Source organism: Numida meleagris, chromosome 3 (assembly GCF_002078875.1).
Source record: "Numida meleagris isolate 19003 breed g44 Domestic line chromosome 3, NumMel1.0, whole genome shotgun sequence".
Lineage (NCBI taxonomy): Eukaryota > Metazoa > Chordata > Aves > Galliformes > Numididae > Numida > Numida meleagris.
Genome location: NC_034411.1, coordinates 10,099,204 through 10,121,424, shown reverse-complemented (window position 1 = coordinate 10,121,424; position 22,221 = coordinate 10,099,204). Strand labels below are relative to the sequence as shown.

The 22,221-nt window shown below is 40.3% G+C and overlaps 1 protein-coding gene across 2 annotated transcripts in view; it reads left to right on the top strand.

The window, feature by feature from the left end:
• The window catches only part of FSHR (follicle stimulating hormone receptor), a 100,717-nt gene continuing 78,940 nt past the window's right edge, over nt 445–22,221 (top strand). Inside the window, exons 1-2 of one of the 2 annotated variants that reach the window (XM_021390910.1) lie at nt 445–542; nt 4,791–4,916. In XM_021390910.1, coding sequence (XP_021246585.1) covers nt 4,864–4,916 — 53 coding nt within the window. In that variant the 5' untranslated portion in view covers nt 445–542; nt 4,791–4,863. Of the gene's footprint in view, nt 543–4,790; nt 4,917–22,221 lie in introns of those variants that run through there. The other variant, XM_021390913.1, reaches the window with a different exon arrangement.

The following is a 22,221-nucleotide window of genomic DNA, read 5'->3' as shown; positions in this document are numbered from 1 at the left end:
GTCACACTGCTGTGTGGACAGGAGCTTCCTGCTCCTGAAAACTAGAGAAAGGAACAGGCTCCCCACTAACCCTCCCTACTACTGATGAAAGCTTGGACAAAAAGCTGTGGGAGGACAGGCTCAGGTGCTCCTTTATTCCAGCTGCACCTGATGTGCAAGGCCATTGGCCTCCAGCAAGGTAGTGTAGCTTTGAGTCAAGGCAATGCGTAGAGGTGAGCACAGTGTTTTAGAGTCACACCAGAGAAATTTCATACTGACAAAAGCTATTTGATTTCCTCAGTCCAGAGCAAAAATGAGATGGAATTTCTATTTAATCTGAATCAGTGTGGCCATCTGTATGAGAAGTATTAGGTCACAGCCTGAGCCAGTGATTAAGCACCTGGTGAAAGGGCGTAGCCAGCCCTGGGAGCACAGCTGCAAGCAATTCCCTGGGTCCAACCCCTCCCTAACCTCATTTAAGGGCTGGTAGCCACAAGGGAAGGCTCTCTGCTTGGAGATTATCTCCACTGAAGTGTTTAGTGAGCCCTGATCCTTGGAAAGGGGTAAGTGATTCCTTCTTTATTACTGGGTTGTGACTGCTGTCTTTCTTGGGTGATCTGAAACTGGTTTAAAGCAATTGTATCTCCTGCCTCCTACCCTTACACCATCTTGGAATTTTACTAGGCTATGCAGTATTTCAGGTGGTATAGATATAGCCTGTACAGCAAGATGCAGCAAGAAAATCTGTGGAGCATTTTTCAAGCAAATGCGCTTCCATGCCTTGCTAGGGCTGTGAAACACAATTAGAGAATTGGTGATGTGCAGTAGATAAACTTTAGCATTTAGCTGATAAATCTTTATATAGTCCTCTGTCTGAAGAGTTAAATAGTGCTTTTTTTTTTTTTTCAGGTGAAGCAACAACTTTTTGTAGTTTTGACAGTTAAATTCTGGGATAGGTGTGCTATAGTAGTACTTATACGCTGTATCTTTAGAAAGCATTTATCACTGTGTGCTGTAGGTGTCTGCAAGAACTTACTTGGAGGGATTGGTTGAATGAGGCAAAGAGGCAAGTTGTTAAGTATTTCCTTTAATATTTCTAGAGATTGTGTCGATGTTTCCAGCTTTAAGAATATGTCATGTGTTGATTTAAATGCATACTTTTACTTAGATACTAACATTTAAAGCTATTTAAAAGTTGTCTGTCCGAATGACTTTCATTCTGTATATGTGAGGAAACCCTGTTACATGATGTTCTTGGATTTTCCTTTACTGAGAAGATGACTATATTAACCTTTTAAAAAGTCATCTATCAGATCCTTGTTATTAAATAGTTAAGTAGGTATGCCCCATCCCAGTTAATGGTGATTTATTTGTAAAGTTGGCTCTGCAGCATCTCTTTGCCATCTCTATAAGCATTTCTGTAGAAACCTTAATGATTGTTTGCTTTCTTCCAAAACTGCTGTAGAATTTTAGATAAAGTCCTAATTTACTAAGAGCACGAATATTGAAAGTTCCCCACAAATATATTCCTTTTGTACATTGGCTGAGTTTGATTGAATTAGGAGCCCCACCGTAGCTTCCCAAAGTACATCTGGTCTTCCCTGTGGCTATAGGAAATGGAAAATGAAAGATAGAGACTGCGCAGTTCCTGTCACCCAGCTTAATATGTAAGAAACCCTGGTTGATCTCTGCAATGCCTAACAGTGTTCCTGCACGTGGCTCAGAAAACTGAACAAATTTGGCTCACTATGCCACTTATAATTTGAAGGCACGCTCCAATACTGAGAATATTGCAGGGAGAGGAGGGTGGGAGAGGAGGCGAGCAAGCATATCTAATTTTCATAGCTCTCAGAAGTGCTTTCCTTTGTCTTTGACACCTGCCCTAGAGTGAACACAGCGCACTGCTAAATAACATCTTGTCACAAAGACCAAAGCAATGATTACACTATGACTAGGTTAGTATGGCAATTTTATTTCACGCTTGTCTATTAAGGTATAGGAAGAATAGCAAGAATGATCTTGCAGGAAGAGAATGGGAGGCTCTTTAAACTGTCTATTTTTTTTAATATCTTGCTATTGAAACTACCAGTGCAGTGTTCTACTGCAGTCATGTAGTAATAATATTATTAGTTTTAAACAAAAGCTTTCTCTTTCCTAGGAGTGCATTCTGTGTCCCTGCTCACAGCAGTTTATTGCAGATATTCCATTTTTGTCAGCTCAGCATATGGTGTTTGAAAACTGATATTTATTTATCTTTGTAGAGATTGAGGCTGTTGCTATTAAGAGTATTCTTCCTACGATTTGTTGGAGAAAAAAAAAATTTAGATTTCATCAAGAAGTTCATTGTTTTGATTAAAAGGTAAAAGTCATTCACTTTGTTTCCCTGTGAGGCTACCTCACTTGGCAATAATCTTAATTCCTGCCTTCATTTCTCCCATCGGAATGTATTCTGGGCTGGGAATTTGGTATATATTGAGAATCCGATCAGAAAATTCATATTCAAATGTTGATAAAGTAGAAAGATTTACCAAAACATTGTCAAAACTCAGAACAAATTAATGACAAAGGGAAAATACAGTGATAACCGAAGTAGTATATACCCCTGCATGTATGTATGTACAACCTTTCCAGAACAGCTTTTCTATTAGATTGGTGTTGGAGTGTCTTTGTTAATGTACATTAGGACCACACTTGCCTTTCCCACAGAAATAACCAGTTGATTACCCATATTCTGTGAAGCGCATCACATTCATGTTACCCGTAATAGTCCTGGGAGGCAGATGCTATTTACTGTAAGTAGAGAACAAGAAAGGAGTAGTTTCAGCATACAGAGTGAGCTCTCTGAAAAACAATCTCCAGCAAATCTAGCTGTATCCATGTCAGATGATCCTGAGATCACTTGTTGCCTGCAGCTGTGCTGCTGGAGCACTGTGACCTGAACACCTCAGACTAGCACTTCTTGCACCTGTGGAGAGCTTAGTGGGTGGGACTTCATTGACATCAAAGTCTGCAAACCAGAGCAGCTGAGACATGGGCACAGTGGCACGATGTCCTGCTGAGCCAGCCCAGTAACTTTTAGTAGGAGGGCACTCATGTGACATCTTTGACTACTGGTATTCATTTATCAGAGCCTGGACCCCATCTTCTCTCTGGTTCAGTCCTTGGAACAATGATATCTGTGACAGAGCCTGACGAAGAGCTGTTCCCAGAGTGGGCGCACCACAAGGCTCTGCTTACAATGAGAAAGCATTCCACTGTTATAAAATGAATTGCCAGAACAAACGGACTGAAAAAATAGCCCCATCTTTTTATTTTACCTGGAGGAAGAATTTCATACGGCAAGGCTCTCAATCGGTGGGATAGATAATAGTCCTGTGGCTCTGTGTTGCCTTGTTATGTAGCTCCATGGGAGACACTGCCCCCTCAGTTGAAAAAACACTGCTTTCTGCAGCCTAATGAACAAACTCCTTCACAACGTGTTCCCCCAGCACTTGGGGAAAAAAGTCTCAAATTGAATATATTGTTAGTGTTCCCAAAGTGAAAGGGAATAAAATATTTTGTTCCTGAGATATAAGACTTTAATTTTTTTTATCTCCTGTTTTGTTGTCCCCAGGAAAGGATCTGATTTCTTTTGTAGGAAAACAGGTTGTGATCAGTAGAACGTTATCTCCATTTAAAGAAATATATCAGTATATTCCCTATCCTCACATTAACCAGAAAACCAAAAATATTTGTTTTCTTTCTTGACATCTCATTCTTTAGTGTATTCTTTTTCCTAAATCAGCACAATATAATACTTGTGTTACGATGTTGTTTCTTACTTATCGTTTCTTGCGTAGTCTCAATTAATTTTCAAACATTTTATGACACGCAGGGAATCTTGCTCCAAATGTTGATTTATGCTGCAAGCCATGTTGTCTGTCTCAGTTCACCCAGGTTATGTTTTCTTTTACTTGGTGGTCGTTCGCATTGCACCAGTAGCAACAAGAATCAAACAGTCAAAGCAAGAGGCTCCCAGAACAATCACAAACTCTCTTTCAATTTAATTAAATAGGAAGAATTTCTTCTTTGAAAGAGTGGTAATGCACTGGCACAAGCTGTCCAGGGAGGTGGTAGAGTCACCATCCCTGGAGGTGTTGAAGAAACATGGAGATGTGACACCGAAGGACATGGCTAGTGGACATGGAGGGGATGGGTTGGTGGTTGGACGTGATGATCTTAGAGATCTTCTCCACCCTTAATGATTCTATGACTCTGTGATTCTAGTGCATTTTCTTCAAGGTATCTGGCAAATATTTGTGAACACCCGGAGGAAAATCAGCCTTGGTTAGGAAAACCAGTCATGTCCAGACTTGTATATGATGGTATGGAAAATAGAATATGGATGGGAGTGAGCTATCCAGTAGGATTCTATGGTGACCCAAACTTCTTGGACTTGTTTATGATCATGAATTGCATCAGCGCAATGGAGAGCTAGTTGTATCCCATTTTCACTCTGTAGAATCATAGAATGGCTTGGATTAGAAGGGGCACCAAAGATCATCAAGTTCCAACCCCACTGCCACAGGTGGGACCACCAACCTCCAGATCTGATGCTAGACCAGGTTGCCCAGGGCCCCACCCAACCTGCTCTTGAACACCTCCAGGGATGGAGCATCCACAGCCTCTCTGGGCAAATATCTTCCCATTACTACTAGCGTAATAAAAATAAAATTCAAATAACCAATTCCATGCACTCATGGCAGAAAAGAACAATAATGGTTGAAGACAGGCAAAGAGTTTGATTTTATTCTTATTTTTTTTTAAACTAGATAACACGGATTATTCTTGACCTGCTTTGCTCTGGTGGTTAAATGAGACATACCGAGCTCCAAGGAACAGCACATGAGTAAAGGGGACTCCATCTCTCCAGATTTCCACACAGAACATCTCAACAGGTAACACAATATCATTGTTTCATATATAGTATTTCGTATTGCTGTTTCACGTGTATTTGAACTCTGCATTCTGTGAATGTTCAGTTATTTTGGTTACTACATTTAACTAGAAAGGATAGCTCTTGGGAACTGTATTTAAGACATATTTCTGTAATAACTCCTGAAAACAAGGTACTGTGTGGTAACAAGAGTTGCGTGTTACACCATGAGGAGGAGTTCAAAGTCAGTGCAGAGTGAAGCAGATTTCTGTGACACTCAGATCCAGGTGTTCTCTGAAACCTCCTATCATAACAGAGAGCTGGCGTGTTGCCCATCCAGCAGTGTTTTGTTGAGATGCTGTACTGATTAAGTATGAGGATGCAATTTGGTAAACTTGTTAAAAGCAAACCTGCAGTGTGCAAACATAAAATGAAATGTGAAGCCAAAGTTTAAAGCGTTTTAATTCAAACGTATTCATAAAAAAATACCGAGTATTTTGATTTTGAAGTGTTTATCTGACTATCTTGAAGGATACTTGCAAGTTTGTGAACTATCCCAACAATGAGACCAGAATGAGCTTAATTCTGTTTCAGAAACAGCAAGAATGCTATAGTAAATTGGCACGGTCATTTATGCTTGTACTTACTAGGTTACGGTTACATATACTGCCTATGTATGTTATATATATATAATATTTTAAGTTTTGCAGTCTCTGTAACCTAAGTAAATTTGTAAAGTACTCTCATCATCCTCCTCCTGTGACTACATACTAGATCCCACGTTTATTTGTGATTTAATCCTTTCCTTTAGTTGCTCTATGAAAGGCTTGCAATTTGTGTTTTTCTAGCATATGCATTCCCTATGTTATTAAGAAAAAATACAGGAAAGAATAAATGAAAGAGCAAAAAATTAATCTGCAATTATAGCATGAAAGTGGTGCAGTCAAAAAGCCAGTGAGTGCTAGAAGAAGTTTTATTGTGTATTGTTACTAACTATAACAGTAACACTCTTAAATCTCTGAAATTCTACTAAGATTACATCCTCTTCTGTTACGAAAGGAATTTAGTACCTGTGAAAGATGTACCACAAAACGATGCCTTTATGCAAGATGGATGTGCGGTATCAGCAGTGAGCACTCCCACACTATTTAGGTGTCAAATGGTCTGTAGGCTTGTAAAACGAAATCAGTTGTTTGGGAAGAAATCTGTAGAGGTGCCACAGTTGTAATATGTCAGCCTAGGAACTGCTGTGATCCCTTTGCTGGTTCCTCAAGAAACTCTTCTGCAGCAAATGGTTGCAACCCCCTCTTTACTGTGCTACATCTTTGCTTATAAAAAACCTTAGGAATTTTGGGAGGTCATTCTCTTTCTTTTTTTTTTCCTGAGTTGCTGAGATCAAGTTTGCTAGTTCCTAGACCTCACTATGGACACAGACTTTCCCGGCATGCCACTGCTTTCTAGTATTTCTTAAGCATGCAATGGCAGTAAGTAAACTACTTGCAAGTCCCTTGGCAGTGTCCCAATTACTGGATTGTTCATATCCTTTTTAGTAAATCCTATACCCAAGCCAGTGTTGTTCCATGTTTTCTGCCACTGGTGACGTTTGCTTATATGTTTAGCTAACAGAGGCTTGAGTGTTCATGTTTTCACTGCTGCTCTGAGCCCACAGCTCTCTGGTATAGACCACTCCTATTGCAGTTTACCTTTTGCCATTGCTGTGAGCGTCTGTTTGGACCCAGACCTGATCTCTGTGCACAGTGTCTCCCAGTCACTGACACCTCTGTAGCAAGCTGTTGGCTTTACAGGATACTTCTATAAGCTAATGTAAACCCTAAACAAGACCATATTTCATTTTGTGAGGTTTTTAGCAACAGCCTGTTCTTGCCAGCTGGCTCCAGAAAACTTATTTTCCGTCACCTGCAGTTGGTGACACTTGCCTGGCCAAAGATTGCTGCTTATCATTGTTGTTTTAATGATATTGCATCTGGCTCCGCAAACCAGCTGGAATGAAAGCAGTTGTTCATGGAATGGTATCGCTGCAAGTATGGCAGCTGAATGATAGGTGGCTGACTTCTGCTGTGCATACACTTCAAGAATCCTCACTTTCACTGAAATTGTATCGTGGACATCTTCAAAACTGAAGCCCTCTGTATTTTGGTTTGTGTGTGCTACTCACTGCTTTCCTCCTGAAATTGCTGCAGAGCTGGGGATTACAGGTGGCTCTGTTTCACATTTTCCTTGCACCTGTCTCTCTACTTCATGGCGATCTTTAGCTTAAGCCTCTTCCTTTGTGTTTTGTTTTTGTTTTGTTTTCCCAAACTGTGCTTTTGCTGTTTTTTCTAATCCTTGGGTGGATCCAGTGGGGTGGTGATATTTGGAGGTGCATCCCTGGAGGGAAAGCCTCTCATTCCTCTCTATCTGGAATCACAGATTGGTAGGGAGTCCTTAAGTCTCAAAAACTACAGGCAGATGAGAAAGGTTTCAGTTCTGAAGCTTAAACTTTCTGCTACTTACTGTGGTTTAGTTTGATTGGGATGGTGCTAGTTACTCAGTGCTTCTCCAGGATGCCTGTTGTTTTAATGCTGTTCTTGGCAATGGTGTTTATCTCACTTTGCCTTTTTTTCCATCCCAATGAGATAGCTGACCTCCCCTCACCCTCTTTACAGTTCTTTATCTTTTAGCAGCCATCTCTAGTTCCCTGTACAGACTTTGTTCTCCCTGAATTTGTTTGTGCCCGATTCTTTGTTAGAAATCCAGTGTGGCCAATGGTCTGAGTCACTCTGTGCTAATCATATTCTCTTCCTTGATGTGTATCTCACTAGAAGGCCTCCGCTGCATTTCACATACCACATGTTGGCTCATAAGAAAGAGGTTTTCATGCTGGTAAATGTAAGTTGTTCTTTATTTAGAGGATTACTTTAGAAATGCTACAAATGTACTGTAGACTCCATCTATAATACATAGGCTGAAGTCATGGTTCTTTCTTCAAACTCTTTTTCCTTTTGCATTTTATCTGTTTCAGGTTTTAACAGGAACAAAGTCTCTTGGGCAGAAGCAGTAGTTTTATCTCTATTTCCTTTAGTATTTAATACTTCTGCAAGCAGTGTGCTTATTCTTTCTAAGTAAGGCTGTTCACTATGTACATGAACAGTTTCAGTCTATGCCAGAGAGACATCCTGCTGAATACCACATCAGTTCAAAGGTGCTCCAAGAGATGTATGAATGCCATGTCTCATTTTCTGATGTCTGTCTTTCTGTTCTGGGGAAATTTCCTCTCTCTTTTCCCAATGTAACTCCAAGCGTTCTCAAGCGCTTCTTCCCATTGTGGTGAAAGAAAAAACCTTTTTAACAGGAATAAACTTTTAAAAAATGTATGGTGAGAGGGGATCGGAGATGTTAGAAGGGCTGGCTGAGCTCTGCAGCACGAGAGCAACACCTTGGGTTGGGCTGGGCAGGGGTTTGGTAGGGAGCTATGGGGAAAATGAGAAACAGAATGAAAGGTGGTAGTGGAGGTAGATGGACAATTGGACTGGATGATCTTAGAGGTCTCTTCCAACCTTAATGATTCTATGATTCCATGCTGGACTGGGATGTGTCAAGCCTGGGTTCAGTTCCTGGGTCTGCTGCAGACCTTCAGTGCCTGGCCAAAACCATGTACTCAGTGCATATTAGATCTTTAAGGTGACTCCTGGGCACCCTTGTCTGATTTACCTATTGCATGTTGGCTGGAATAGGTGCTGTTATTTTTTGACTAGAGCTTATTTTCTATTTTATTTCTTATTTCTTATTTTATATATTTCTATATATTTCTTATTTTATATATTCTTATTTCTATTTTCGGTCATTTTCTAGCCTGGAGTAGGGAAGTCTCAATATTGACTGACCTAGCTTTGTATGAACTGTACTCAGACTGAAAAATACCTGCCAGATTGGAGAGGGAATAGATTTTTCAGATGGAGTTGGAGCTTGATAGAACTTGGGGACTGAGCTTGTCCCAAGGAAAGATTTTGCTCTGCAAAAAATGATGGCTGCTCGTTTGGCCTTGCTTCTTTTATGCACATCACTACTGTTGTCCTCTGTTTCAAAGCTAAATGCTGACAGTTTAAAAGTATTTTTAAAATATAGTTGTGATAGATCAGTGAACTTAACCAAGCTATGAGAGTAGTAAGTCCATAATGTTTGAAGAACTTTAATGCAGGGACCTTTTAAGTTACAAGTTTAAAGGAGGCAGCTAATACAGCTAACTACAATGTTTACATTAGCTATACAATGCAGTATTTACTGATCTTGGAGCCTCAGTAAGCGAGCACTAGACAAAAAATGTTTTTTATGCTAATCTTGTAAGTGAGAAGTACTTTTAACTTTTAGGTCTTTACATGGGGAGAAGAGGCGTGTGAATATAGGTTATGCAGAAGATCTACGATAAATGTATTATTCTGCTATTATTTTTCAGAAACCTAAGCCAAATAGGACTGAAAGGGGAAAAACACAAACATAATGGCTGGAGCACTCTAACAGAAACCAAATGTTTAAGAATTTCAATATTTTTTTTTTCTTGACTAAATGTGAATTTGGTAATACTGCATATGCAGTTTTTCCGTGATTACAGTTGTGGAGTTTGCATCCATCTTACAATGTGCACTTTAAAAGAGGGTCTACAAAAAGGGGCAGAGTAGACGTTAACTTTTTGACTGTGTTTCTGTGCATTTTGTGGTACGTTGCCAGCATTTAGTTAGACTTGCAGCTTTGCCTTGATTGCCTGAAAATTTCTTATGCCCTATTCAACCTTTTACTTTTTTGCTGTTGTTTTGACTAGTAAAGGTGTTTTGAGGGTGCTGTAATAGAAACAGGTGCAGTATAGCAATATATAAAAATGTAAGTTGTTGTGTCTAAGTAGCACAAACAGACTTGTTTCCAGGTCTGACACAGAACAAGGAGGTGACTGTAGTCATATGTAGAGAGCTGCTTGGGAATCATTGCCCTCAACAATTCAAATCGTTATTCCTAATTGCGGATAATCAGCAAAGAAAAGAATTAAGTATGCGGTTTTATTTAACAGAATGCTTTGAAGAGGTATGGAATTCTTTGTGAATTATTCATGCTCTTTAAGATCAGAGTGCTGAAACAAAAAAAAACCAAAAAGGTGGGGAATTCTGCTGGGAGGTGCCAGTTGAGAAACAAAGCAATACTGCTGCTACGTGTTAATGCAGCTGAAGCAGGATAACTGTAGCATCAGGGAAAAAAACCTTTGCTAAAATGTCTGTAGCGATATAGTTGATCTCTTCTTCAGAGATTAAATTATTCATTTTGTCCTTGATCAATTCCAGTTAACACGTATTTGTGGCTCACAACTATTTCTCTGAAACATAAAAGCAATTCACAGGGAAAAAAGTCACGCTTGGGGAAAAAGCATCAAGAAAACCCTGCCATGATGTCACCTTCTCCATCTTATTGCCCCTACTGGGCATCTCTGAGATAACCCTTTCAACAGCTTTGGCACTAACAAGTTATTTAAATTATCACTGCCTGTCTCAGTACTTTTCTGCTGTATTAGACAAAAAATTTAAATTAAAAATGGAAAAAAAATATTGCAACATGCTTTTGATTTGTGGTGGTTAGTTGAACAGTGGTGGGCACAGTGTGGACTGTCAGGTGAAGCCTTAGGAGGGAGAGGTGGCAGCTCTGTCATCTTATTCTAACTTCCACATACTCCCTGCAGTGAGTCTGCACTGACAGAGTAAAGTTAGCAGTAATAAAGAATTGCTGTATCTACAGAGTGGTTAGTCTTGCAGTCCAAACTGAAGGTGATTAGAATCCACTTGGGCTTAACGTTCTTGCTTGAAGAACTGTGACTTTGTGGCACAGGCAAATTGTCACCAGGGTGTGCACTGTGGCATATTCTGAGCAGCTTGTCATTACCAAAGAGAGGCCCAGTCAGTGGACAGCCTTCTATTTGTGACATGCTAGAAATATTTGTTTTTCCCTCTTTGATGGAGAGTGCATGAAGAAAAATGTTCTTCAGAAGTTAATTTTCTGGTTTTTTTTGTGGCACTCCCTGGCTAGAGAGGTGCCTCATAGGCACGGTATGGAAACATGCTGTGTCCTCTTACATGATAGTGCCCAGCCATTTTCACAGTCTAGGGTTATAAAATCCCATTTGGCTGGGAAACTAAACAGAACATAGATATGTTGGTCTTAAAATGCTGGTTGGATGCTTGCTACTTCTTTCCAAAAGTGTGTATATATACATGAAAAAATAGTTCAGTAGTGAAGTTCATACAAATGAAACTGCCTGAACACCAAGCCATTCTTGGAGACACCCCAGTGTGCCCTGTGCCAGTTCTTTTCCATTTTATCTGCATGCAGAGAAGGTCAAGCAGTGAATTAGCAAACAGCTTTGATGGTGCCAAAGACAACAACCTGCTTCAGTACATTACCAAATAATAGACTATAAATTATGTAAGCACTAAAATGCCAAGCAGCAAACAGCGTTTCCACTGCTAAATAGAATCACCGAATTCATTAGAAACTGCTAACCCTGATGTATTTATTTTGAGGAGGATGAGCATTAACTGTTTGTCACCAAGCTTCCTTTTCTTTCTGCCTCTGTCAAATGTGCTCATTTTCTGATCTCGTTCCCTCATTATGCGATTATCCATCAAGCCCTGCCTCTAGCATACAGAAGCTGCATTCATGTTTAAACCAACTCCATAAGGTGACAGACATCCAATGCACCAGCCAAGGCAGCTCTAGAAGGGCACCATGTGGCAGCATGTGCTGCAGCCTTCCCCCTCTGGGCTGTGCATCTTCGCTGCTGCTGCTGCCATAACCCGTGTGGTCACAGGCACTTCTTCCAGAGCATGCCTAGATCTTCCCTAAGTGAAACATCATCTCTTTTTCCCTTCAGAAGGTTTTCTTTTCTTAAGTCAAGTCTCCTTACAGAAGCTCAGAACATAAGTAAAAACACCGAGACAGATGCTCACCATCTAATGCGCTGTATGGTCTGCACAAGTGTTCTTCTGATCTCTGCCACCAGCAGTGGGACATCTCTTGCAGTATCTGGCAAATAAGTGAGCCAATGTGTGGCTCTTGGCTTTACAGTCTTAGGAAAAATACATGTAATCCTATGCAAAATATTTTAGTTGGACTTAGGAAGAAAGTATGTACAACTGCACTGAACTGGAACTTATTCCTTGTGGAGAGTTTTAAGCACTTTGGTTTCAGAGGGTGAGATCACCTTGTTGGTAATATCTTTATGTATCCAGGTCAAGGGATTCTTTGAGAAGCTGAAGCCACCTCGGAAGTGTGTTTTCATGCTCAAACACTATTGAACAGAATTTCCCAAAAGCTGTTGCCAGACACTACTATGCTAATACGCTTGTTAGACATACAAGGACAAGTGGTGTGACATATGCAAAATACCGTCATCATTTATTGACAAAATGCTTCATAGGCTCAATGAGCTAAGTATAAATTAGGCTAAAAATAAACAAAAAAAACAAAGTAAATATTAATGAACAAAATCCATAGTCTGGCATAGCAGTTGGTCCCTGTGTAAGCTTGGCACGTAGCCTGAGTATTAGGTACATAGAAGGACTTGGAGGCGATTACAGAGCCCTGTAGGAGAATCTGGTGGTTCATACACTGTATAGACTGCTATCAGTACGTTATTTTACAGGGCCACTAAAATTCAGATGAATTGTTAACGAAGGATGAAAAGAATAAAGTTAAAATACATCACAAGTACTGGGTATGAGACGTTTGCCTTTGAACGTTTTACTTGCTAAGCTTTATTCTTTCAGGGAACTCTGCTGTACCTAAAAACATTTCTTTTTATGACTGCCTACAGCTTTTAAGACCGTCTAATTCTTCCAAATAAAAACACTTCTTTTTTTGCATTTTTATCTGGTTATTTCACTAAATACAGTAATTTTGTTAAAGCCTCCAGAGCAAAGATAATTTTCAGATTAATTTCTCTTCCAGCCTGAAAAAAAAAAAGCATCAAGAGCATGCTGTGTACTTTGGCACTATGTTTCTGTTAGGGTACGTAGGGCAGGGGACACACATAATGATGTGTTTCATAGCTGAAATTTGCTTTGATTATTTGTATGCTTATGATAATCTGCCAGTAATTATGCTTAAGGCAATGCAGTGGTGATTCCATGTCTTAATTCTGCTTTCTTCTTCTGCAAGGAAACTTGAGACAGCAGAGAAACACCTTCTGTTGTTTACTCCGTGATCTGAGGGATTGGAAACTGACCTTAAATTGCAGGTGCTTGAAAGTAGATCAGCTTAAATAAAAGATAAGGAAAAAGAAAATACTTTGTAGGACTTCTTTCAAAACAGGAGGTTCCATCCTTTGCCAGTTGAAGCCCCTAAGGACTATTCTCAATCAAGCATCCAAGTTTAAGCATGAGTTGTCAATTTGATATGCACGAAACAATTCAGATGCATAAATTTAGACGTGTACTTGGCAAGCAATGACTTCAACTCTTAGTAGTGAACCACTGTCCTTGTGTGAATCTGGAGGCAGTAGGAATACATAACTCAAGAGCTAACTACTAGAAAGTTTCTCCAATTTCCTGAATAATCAGTATTGGCATGTTTCAGTGTTCTTCTATACAAATTCTGTACAAGATGATGTATGTATCAGAATCAGAACTTAGAGATTAGTGTAAAATAGCATCCAGTCTATATAGTAGAAGGTCTTCATCTACTGTGAAAAGCTAATACTCTGTCAGAACTAGACACTGTGGGGTTTTACGTGCTTAAAATGGCAACAGTGTTCACACAAAGGATGCACTATTCAATCTCCAGGTGTGCTGCTAAATGGACATCTAAGGAAGAAGAGGAGCAGGGAAAACTTGTATTATGAGAAGGAATCATACTACTTTAGCCTCTAGCTTTCAGCTCTGGAGATATCCTGTGATTCTTCGTGCTTTTCTGTTTAGCAACCTTACATTTTCAGTCCTCCAAGTAATTGTTTAATCCTTCCTTGAGTCAGAGTCCACCCTTGTATCTACAATGGACTTAAAGAATTACCTAAGTCTTTTGTGTGTTGATTTTGAAAACAAACAAACAAAAAAACCCAAACCACATAAAAACAGCTTTTTTTTTTTTTTTTTTTGGAACTCTAGATCTTCCTTTTCTCCACACCTTTATTTTGGTTTCCTGTAATTTGCTGTGTTGTTATCATGATCAAAGGCTTGTGATTGATTTCCCCCAGGTCTCCCTGGGGCCTTTTCTTTATGATTGACATTAGATCCATTCTTCAGATGGGAGGATGTTTTAGGTGGATACTTCTACTTGGTTCTTAGTCATTCAACTATTTGATTCTGAAGTTCTCTTAGACTGTGACTGCTGTATAGTTCTTCCAGTAGGTTACCAGTCACCTGGAGCTGAGGTTAATCAGTTTAATTTTATTTTCTGCCCTTACAGCCTGTCTGATTCTTCTCACCACAAAGCAGTCACTGGCTTCATTGGACAGTCACTAAATAGAGATGCTACCTAATAGAGATCCTTATTGCTAGAGGGGCCATGAATGCAGTCCATTGTGGCCAGCTCCCTCTCTGTGAACATCAGATATATCCAGAACATCTAATAATGTTTCTTGAGCCAGTGATCTTCTACAAGCCTCTCCCCAGTCTCACTTTGTCCTACTGCTGGAAATGTGCCACATTGCCCTCTGTCGAATCACTTGGAGACAAAGGAGAAAAAGGATAAACTAGAAGCTATTTACAGATGCGAGGCTTAACTTCGGTGCTGTCACCTTCATATATGGCAGAAATGTCACCTTCTCCTACACACGCTGGAGAACACACTCTACAACAGCTGTGGTTTGTCAGTGATGCAAGTTGGAGTTTACAGTAGGATGTGAAAGTGTGAATCTTGGCCACAATCAGACCTGGGGACGTTTTCCTACTGGAGCTGGCGTACTTTCTGTCCATAAGCTGTATGACTTCGCAGGGCTCTGTCAGCTGATGCCAGCTCTAGATTTGGCCAAATATCCTGTCTGTAGGGTACATTTGAGCTGGGTTTCTGTTTCTTCCCAAAACATCATCTCATGTAGAATGGTTGTTGCTCATCCTTTTTCTTTAGGCACAGGTGTGTTTAGTGTTACGCCAGTATGGCAGAGTTGTGTAACCATCATGCAGAGGCTAAAGATTTTATTTTCTTAGTGTTGCTTTTTTCCCAGAGTGTCTTTTTCAGTCATTTTCTGCCTCACTAAAAACTCAGTCCTCATCCCACGCTTGAGCGTCACTGTGAGCATTTGGTGAAATCACTTCTACAATTCATTTGAATTGAGATAAATTAGGATGACCAGTGGCTTAATGGTTCAACTGTATCTACTTGAATCAGCCCTTAGGTAACATGCAAGGTAAGAACAGCTCCTCGTCTGTTGCAGTACCTGAGGTCCCTGCTGGCAATTTTTATTAAAGGTTACTTACATACATTGTTTGGCCAGATAATGCCATGCAATTAGGCCTTAAGAGTAAGCAGTGAGAGAACTATTGGTGATAGGTAGATGGTTGGACTGGATGATGTTGTAGGTCTTTTCCAGCCTTGGTGATTCTATGATTCAAGGGAAAGCTCTCTGTAAAAGCTAATATGTTAGAGCTCAGCAGCATATCCATATAGCACTCTCCTAGATTTGTTGCCTTTTAGCGTCTCTGTTGCTGCTCTGATCCAGAGACAAGCTGTTTATCCAGACTGCTGCAGGCCAAACCTTCAGAAGTGGTGCTCTGGCACACTGGCACTGTGGTCAGGGGAAATACAGCCTGGCTCCTTCTTACTTATATTCCCTCCCTATCTGTAATGTTAGCTGTATCTCAATGGTATTTTTCAATTTCTTTTATTGTCACATTCATCTTCAACTGGTATAAATAATGTGTCATCATTAACTCAATGGATCTGTTATTGGAATCAGGTCTGCTTCATGGTTTTTGCACAGAGGGTGAAATGTTTATAGGACTGTGGAGAATAGCACAGAAATAGAAAATCCTGCAAGTCTGGTGAATGTCAGTACAGTTTGAGACGAAATCTTCACTGTCCCATATGGCTTCACTGCTGTGCATAGAAGGGTGGATAGCATAAAATAGTCTCCAGCAGTAGCCTCATAGCTGAGCAGATGGAAACTACTTTGGACATGCAGGGCAGAAAACAAGTACAGCTGGCTTCCAAGGGCAGGACTGCAAGCCCAGGTTTAATGTGTTATGGTGGAGTGGGGTGGGGTATCTCTAACAATTAAAGAGGAAGGATTATTTTCAGCTGTCCTGCACTTAGAGGGCATTCATATGTTGCCAGGAATATTCTGTCTAACCCCCAAAGCTGCTGTGGTTTGGGAGGGTGCAAAGCAATTTTCTCATGCTTTGTTTTCAAACAAGCAATAAAAGTCTTCCTGAGGCTGTGAACGCAGTGCTTTCTCTTGAAGGGCACGCCACGCGTTGTTTTGCAAGCAGAGGCAAAGTCACTTTGTTCACGCACCAGGCCAATCAGAAGTTATGTGAGCAAGATCATCTTTAAGGGTCCTTTCCAACCTAAGCCATTCTAAGACTAGTTCATTGGATTGCTGTGTCCAGCCTGTTGTCAGTTGAGTCCCAGAGGTACTTTTTTTCTCCTCTTAGTCAGATGTAACACAATAGGATATGTCATTAGTCAGTAAATTATATCATGCAAAACCATTTTGTGAGTCAAAAGGATAAGGAAAATCATAGGAGAGGAATGAAATATGGAATATGTTGGTGGAGCATGGATTTAGATTCTGCTTTGAATTTACAGTGTTTAACAGATTTTAGTGGGAATATGTAACACTTTTCTCCTTTGACCCACCAGTGGGTCTCCTTTGACCCTTCAGTGTTATCACAAGGGTGGCAGTAGCCTGGAGATTCATTTTGAGTTGAAAACATGCAATCTATTGAGAGGTGTAATAGAAATCTATTAGCGCTTTTTATTTTTTCCACACAGATGAGGATGTTCTAGTGCACTGGCCAGGTTTAATTTGGGTAGCTGTACATGTCTAGGAACTTCAGCTGTGGCTTGTGGAGTTTTTTTGAATTATTTGAAAAATATCTATGTGCCATGTAAACATCAGGTGTAGTGAAGACAAGGGAAAGTTGAGGTTTTGCCTGGGATGTGAATGGGAACCTTAGCAGATCTCTGCCCTTCCCCAGGCCTCCCAGCAGATACCAGTGAGTTCCCACGTGCTCAGATAGCCAACTTTCAGCTGGATGTGCAGAAAAGCACAGAGCACATATCAAAAGATTCCCAACCCTAGACTAGCCAAGTGCTAGAGGTCTTTCTGAGCACAGAAGCGGGGACAGAAATGCGTATTAGAATAGTGAGATGCTTTGAAAACATGGAAATGAGGGCTATAAAAGTACCTGAGCTAGATGGAGAAGATTCTTTTCTGTCACTTGTAAAATCTCATTAGTCTACCTTCATTCTTTTCATTAAGAGCAATGGCAGGACCTTATTCTCCTCCTCCTTTCACAGAGCCATGCCTGACCTCCTTGACATATGCTGAGAGCACTTGCAGGCAGATGAAGAATGAGGCGCCCCTCTCTGTCACCTTCCATACAATAATCTGCTTCCTGGCAGAAGAGTGGGGTTTTTTTGTGTTTTTCTTTTTTTTAATGGAAGAAGAAACGATTCCCAGGAAGGATATAGCATTGGATATTCCTGTAGTACCAGTTCTAACTGCTGTCTGTTTAGACATGCCCAGCTTACTTTTCAATACTCAATTTGCTTACGTTTAAGTGCATACATGATTTCTCATTATTTTATCATATAAATGTAAGGTAAAGATTCTGAATGTTTTAGTGATGATTGTCAGCGCCTCATTCTATAAGTCATCCTATTAACTTCAGTGAGCCTGTTTGTGGGTGAGGAAAAAAAAAAGGAAAAATAGGTTACTGCTCAAGAGCAGCTGAGGAATCCCTGCAGGAAGAGCAGGGAAGAGTGAAAGAGGAACATGGCTGCAAGAGGTCCAAACAGTATTTAGATTTTAATGGAGTTCTACATCAGTCACTGATTGCAGTAAGTTTTGGGAGGGAGTCTGCTGTTCAGTCGGAGTAGGTTCAGGCAGAGTAGGAAAACCCTTGGTTGCCCTTCTAAAGATGCTTAAAACAAAGGTGCAATATTCGTTCTCACTATGTAGTGTTCAAAAAAAAAAAAAAGCTCAGTGATTCTTTGGCTCCTAATTATCACTTCAGGCAGCTTATTTAGCCTACCTGTTGTGAAGGTAAGAAGTACCCAACGCACTGTAACACTTGCAGAGTAATTGTCACATTTTAGCCTTCCACTATCAATATTAATAACCTGCACTAATTGCACAATGCTTTTTCTTTCTCTTTTTCCAAACCTGCTTTGGGGATTAGTCATTTGCATCTTCTTCAGAGGCCTTAACAGATGTTAATTTGTATTCTTGACTGTTTTTTTTCTTGTACCAAGTGTCAGAATAAAATATATTTCCTAGGATATTTAGTGTCTTTCATGTATCAATCAGGGCTGAGCTCTTCCTTTTCTCATGCAGAGATAGTTTCCCCTAAGATGCATGAGGTCAGCAACAGAGAAGGTAACTTTTATGCATTGTGGCATGCCTTGGTAACAAAGACATCAGTAGAAAGTTAAGTGACCTGCTGTATACTGTCAAGATATTTCTTTCAGACTTCTTTAATATATTTCAGTGCCTGAGACGCTCATCCACTTTGAAAGAATTTCAGCATATTTAGTTGCCCTAGCCAAACAACAGGCTGTCAGTGCTGTCTGTGGGCAGATTGCAGGTGTTAGAGGAGTAAGCAAGTTTTCTCTTTAGGGATGTCTCAGTACTTCAGTACTCAAAATTCCTCCTGTGTGCTCTGCCAGGCTGCTCTCTTTCCTTCATAGGGGATGCTAGCTACGTGACACGTTGTGGAGGCATTGTTATGTTAAAGTTTCTTTAATTCATTTTGTTTCATGATAAGTTGTACTCGAAGTATTAATGATCTATTGACTTTTGACGGATAAGATATCCAGGCTTGTTGTTAAAATGCATAGTTTTATGGATGGCAGGCTCATGAACTTGGAAACAGTGGGCAAGAAGCATTGTTAGCCTATTTTTTCCATGGTGATGAACATTTCTCTTTAGTTACAGATGAAAGACAAATGGCTGAGTAGTAAATCATAACCACGCTCAAAAACAACTGACAGTGCAGATTGCAGGAAATGTGTGAGTAGTCAGTCTTGCCTTAAAACATCCTAGGAAGATTGTTTTCTGAGCTGTAAGTAGGATCACAAAAGAATGCGGGTAGAATGGGATTTCAGGAGGAGTTTACTCCTACCTTCTGCTCAAAGCAAGGTCAGCTGTGAGGTCAGACCAGGTTGCTCAGGGGTCAGGCAATGCTGGGCCCATATCCTTGTGGGAAGTCTGTCCCAGCTGCGGGCTTTTGCGTTCATCCCTGCTGAATGTCACCAGCTTCTTGCCAGGCTTTTTATCTAATGTTTCTAGGCTCCTTGGAAACTGGCAATTAGATCCTTAATTATGGAGAGTTTATAAAGGGATTTAGGTATACAGGTGTTCTGGTATCTTCCCATTTTAACTGTTTCTCTACAGGTGCTAATATGCACATGGATGGTTGTTATTATGGGCAGGGTTACCTTATGCTACATTGAGGCAAGGTTACTCTTGCCTCACACCTCTGCCCTTCGCTTGCTGACAGGGAAAGGCATAAGAGAAGAGTAGATGAAGCAAAGTGAGATTCTAGGCAGCCTTTGGTACTTCTTGTGTGTTATTTTGATCCAGAAAAACCTATGCAAAGGAACATTGCTTCCGTAACTGTTATTCTGTAGACATATAATTGAAATCTAGCAGATGGGCTGTGTCTTTGATTATTAACTGGGGATGAACTGACTCAAGCCTAGGGAGCAGTAATAGGTGAATGTGGCAAGGACTGTTCTCTGGCTTCTGTGTTGTCTCTTGCAAAAGCCTTCTGTAGTTCTGAAATATGTGAGGGTACTTATAACCTTAGGCTGCCTCTGAAAAATCTTGTGGGTAAAGAGGTGGGTGGGAGCTTCACCACCAATGCCACAAAAGTATAAGGGGGGTAAAATAAATAGTAATAATTCTCCTGCCCCCCTAGATAGTAATAGAAGCAAATTCTCACTATGGAGAAATATCAGCAAAAATGTTAGAAGGGATCGATGTCCTTTCATGCTGAGAAGTGCCCGTCCCTAGTTTAAGCAGGTGGGCAGGGCCATTTGCATCAGATGCTAATTAAGTTTCAGAGCTGGGATGCGGGGAATAACAGGAGAGAAGCAGGAGGCACAGTGCAGTTAGTTTATTGCTGCATTAAATGTAATGCTGTACAGTGTGCAGCTCTGTGGTCTGCAGAGGTGCTATTTAATAAGAGAACTAATCACAGTCAAATTTTGAAGTCAAAGGGCAGACAGTCACAGGAAATCTGTGTGAGAGTAATTTCATCACATTTTTAATCCTTTCCTCATCCCAGTGTTTCTTCTTGAGTGAATGCACTCCCTCTGGTGGCTCGTTTACTATCTCAATTTCATTCCTTTTTCAGTTCAGGTTGCATGCAAGCAGCTGGCTAAAAATTGGGAAAGCAATAAGGTACTGCTTTTATTAGGCTAGCTTAATGTTTTATGTTCTCAGCAGTGTAGGCACAGATAAAGTCTAGCTATTCAAATGTGTTTTAAAATAATCTCCATTTATGAAAAAAATAAAGCTTAGAAGAAAAAAAGGAAAGAAACTGCTTACAAGATTATTTCTGATAGGAAAATGTTATCTTTTTGTCAGGTAAAAGTTCCATTGGCCTTGGTGGTCTGCTGTTTTAAAACCCAAGTCGATCATTCACAGAAAGTAAACCAATGTTATATCAAACTCTCTCTTAACAATTTCCTCTTAGGTGTCCATCTGTTATGTCTCGCACTGTGAGTTTTTCAGGATAGGAAACACATTTTTCTGATCATAGCTTGATAGGAAAATAAATGCTATTGTTGTTTGTAAACCCATAGGAAGGGCCTGTGAGCTGGAAATCATCAAGAGTGAGAAATCTCCAATCAGAAGGATAAACTTCTTTTGGATATGGTTTGTTTTTCATCTGTTCGTACAGGCAATTTATTTACCTACACATTTTATAGAACAATTTTGGTTAAGCAAAGCCAACCTAACAGTAGTATTCGGTAATTAAACTCTATTCTGAGACTGGGAAACATCAGTAGAAAGAGTGTAAAATTAATTAGATGTCGTGTTGTGTTTACAAACAGAAGCACAAGCCAAAACTGCTGCAAACGGCAAACTTGCTTGCTTGCAGACTGATGTACTCCAGTGCATGGTGAACTTTGTCTTACAATGAACTGTTCTTGAAAAGTTAGATTTAGGTGCTGAGCTGACCGTGTCCTTGCACTGCAGTGCAAAGATTTTGAGTCATTTCAATGTATGTGGGGCAAGTTTGATGAGGCCAAGAGAGGAAGAGCTGGAATGGTTCGTTTTACTTCTCGCTGTATCTCCAGCAATCCGGGTGACAGACACTTTGACCAGAAGATGGGATCTACAGAGCACCACAGTTCCTCTGGCTCAGTGCTTGCGGTCTTAGTCCAATGCTAATTTTAGAGCCCAATCCTATTAATTAGACTCATTTACTATAGTATTTAAAGAGTTCTCTGTGACCATATAACATTGAACTGTCTATCCCAGAAGTCATCTAATTACATAATCTATAATATTGTTTCTGTCATGATTCATTTAATTGCATGTCTGTTGCTACAGTGCATCAATTTGAGTAAATTTTTGTTTCCTTACTCAAGAAAACAGTTTACACTCTCAAGACCAATTTGCCAGCTGGAGCATAGATTTGCTACAAAGGAATGCAAAGATAAGGCTCTTATAAATACATGAAAGCATCATCATCACTACAGCTATACAGTCACTAGTAGGATTGTCGGTGATGGTGCATCATAGTCAGCCATCTCCACAAGAGAGGTCCTTGTTTCTGGCAACTGACCCTCAGGCGTGGCAGAGTATCTGTCTAGCTGGGACATGTCTATGGAGGCACTAGTTTATTGCTTTGAACAAGCTACTGAGGAAAAGGTATGAAACCCTGTGGTGGCATGAAGATGCAGGATGTGTTTAGGACTAGCCTTAAGGAGCTGTCATGGGTCTCCTGCAACAGGTTTTCAGGCATGCTGGCAGCTCCACTCTGGTAATCTGGAAGCTGCTTGTGAATCCAGACACTCCAGGAAAAGACCTAGAGGTATCTTGGCCTCTATTTTTCCTTCTCCTTCTTTATGGATTTTCTCCCTGAAGGGAGACAGTGGTGATCCTCAACTGGTAACAC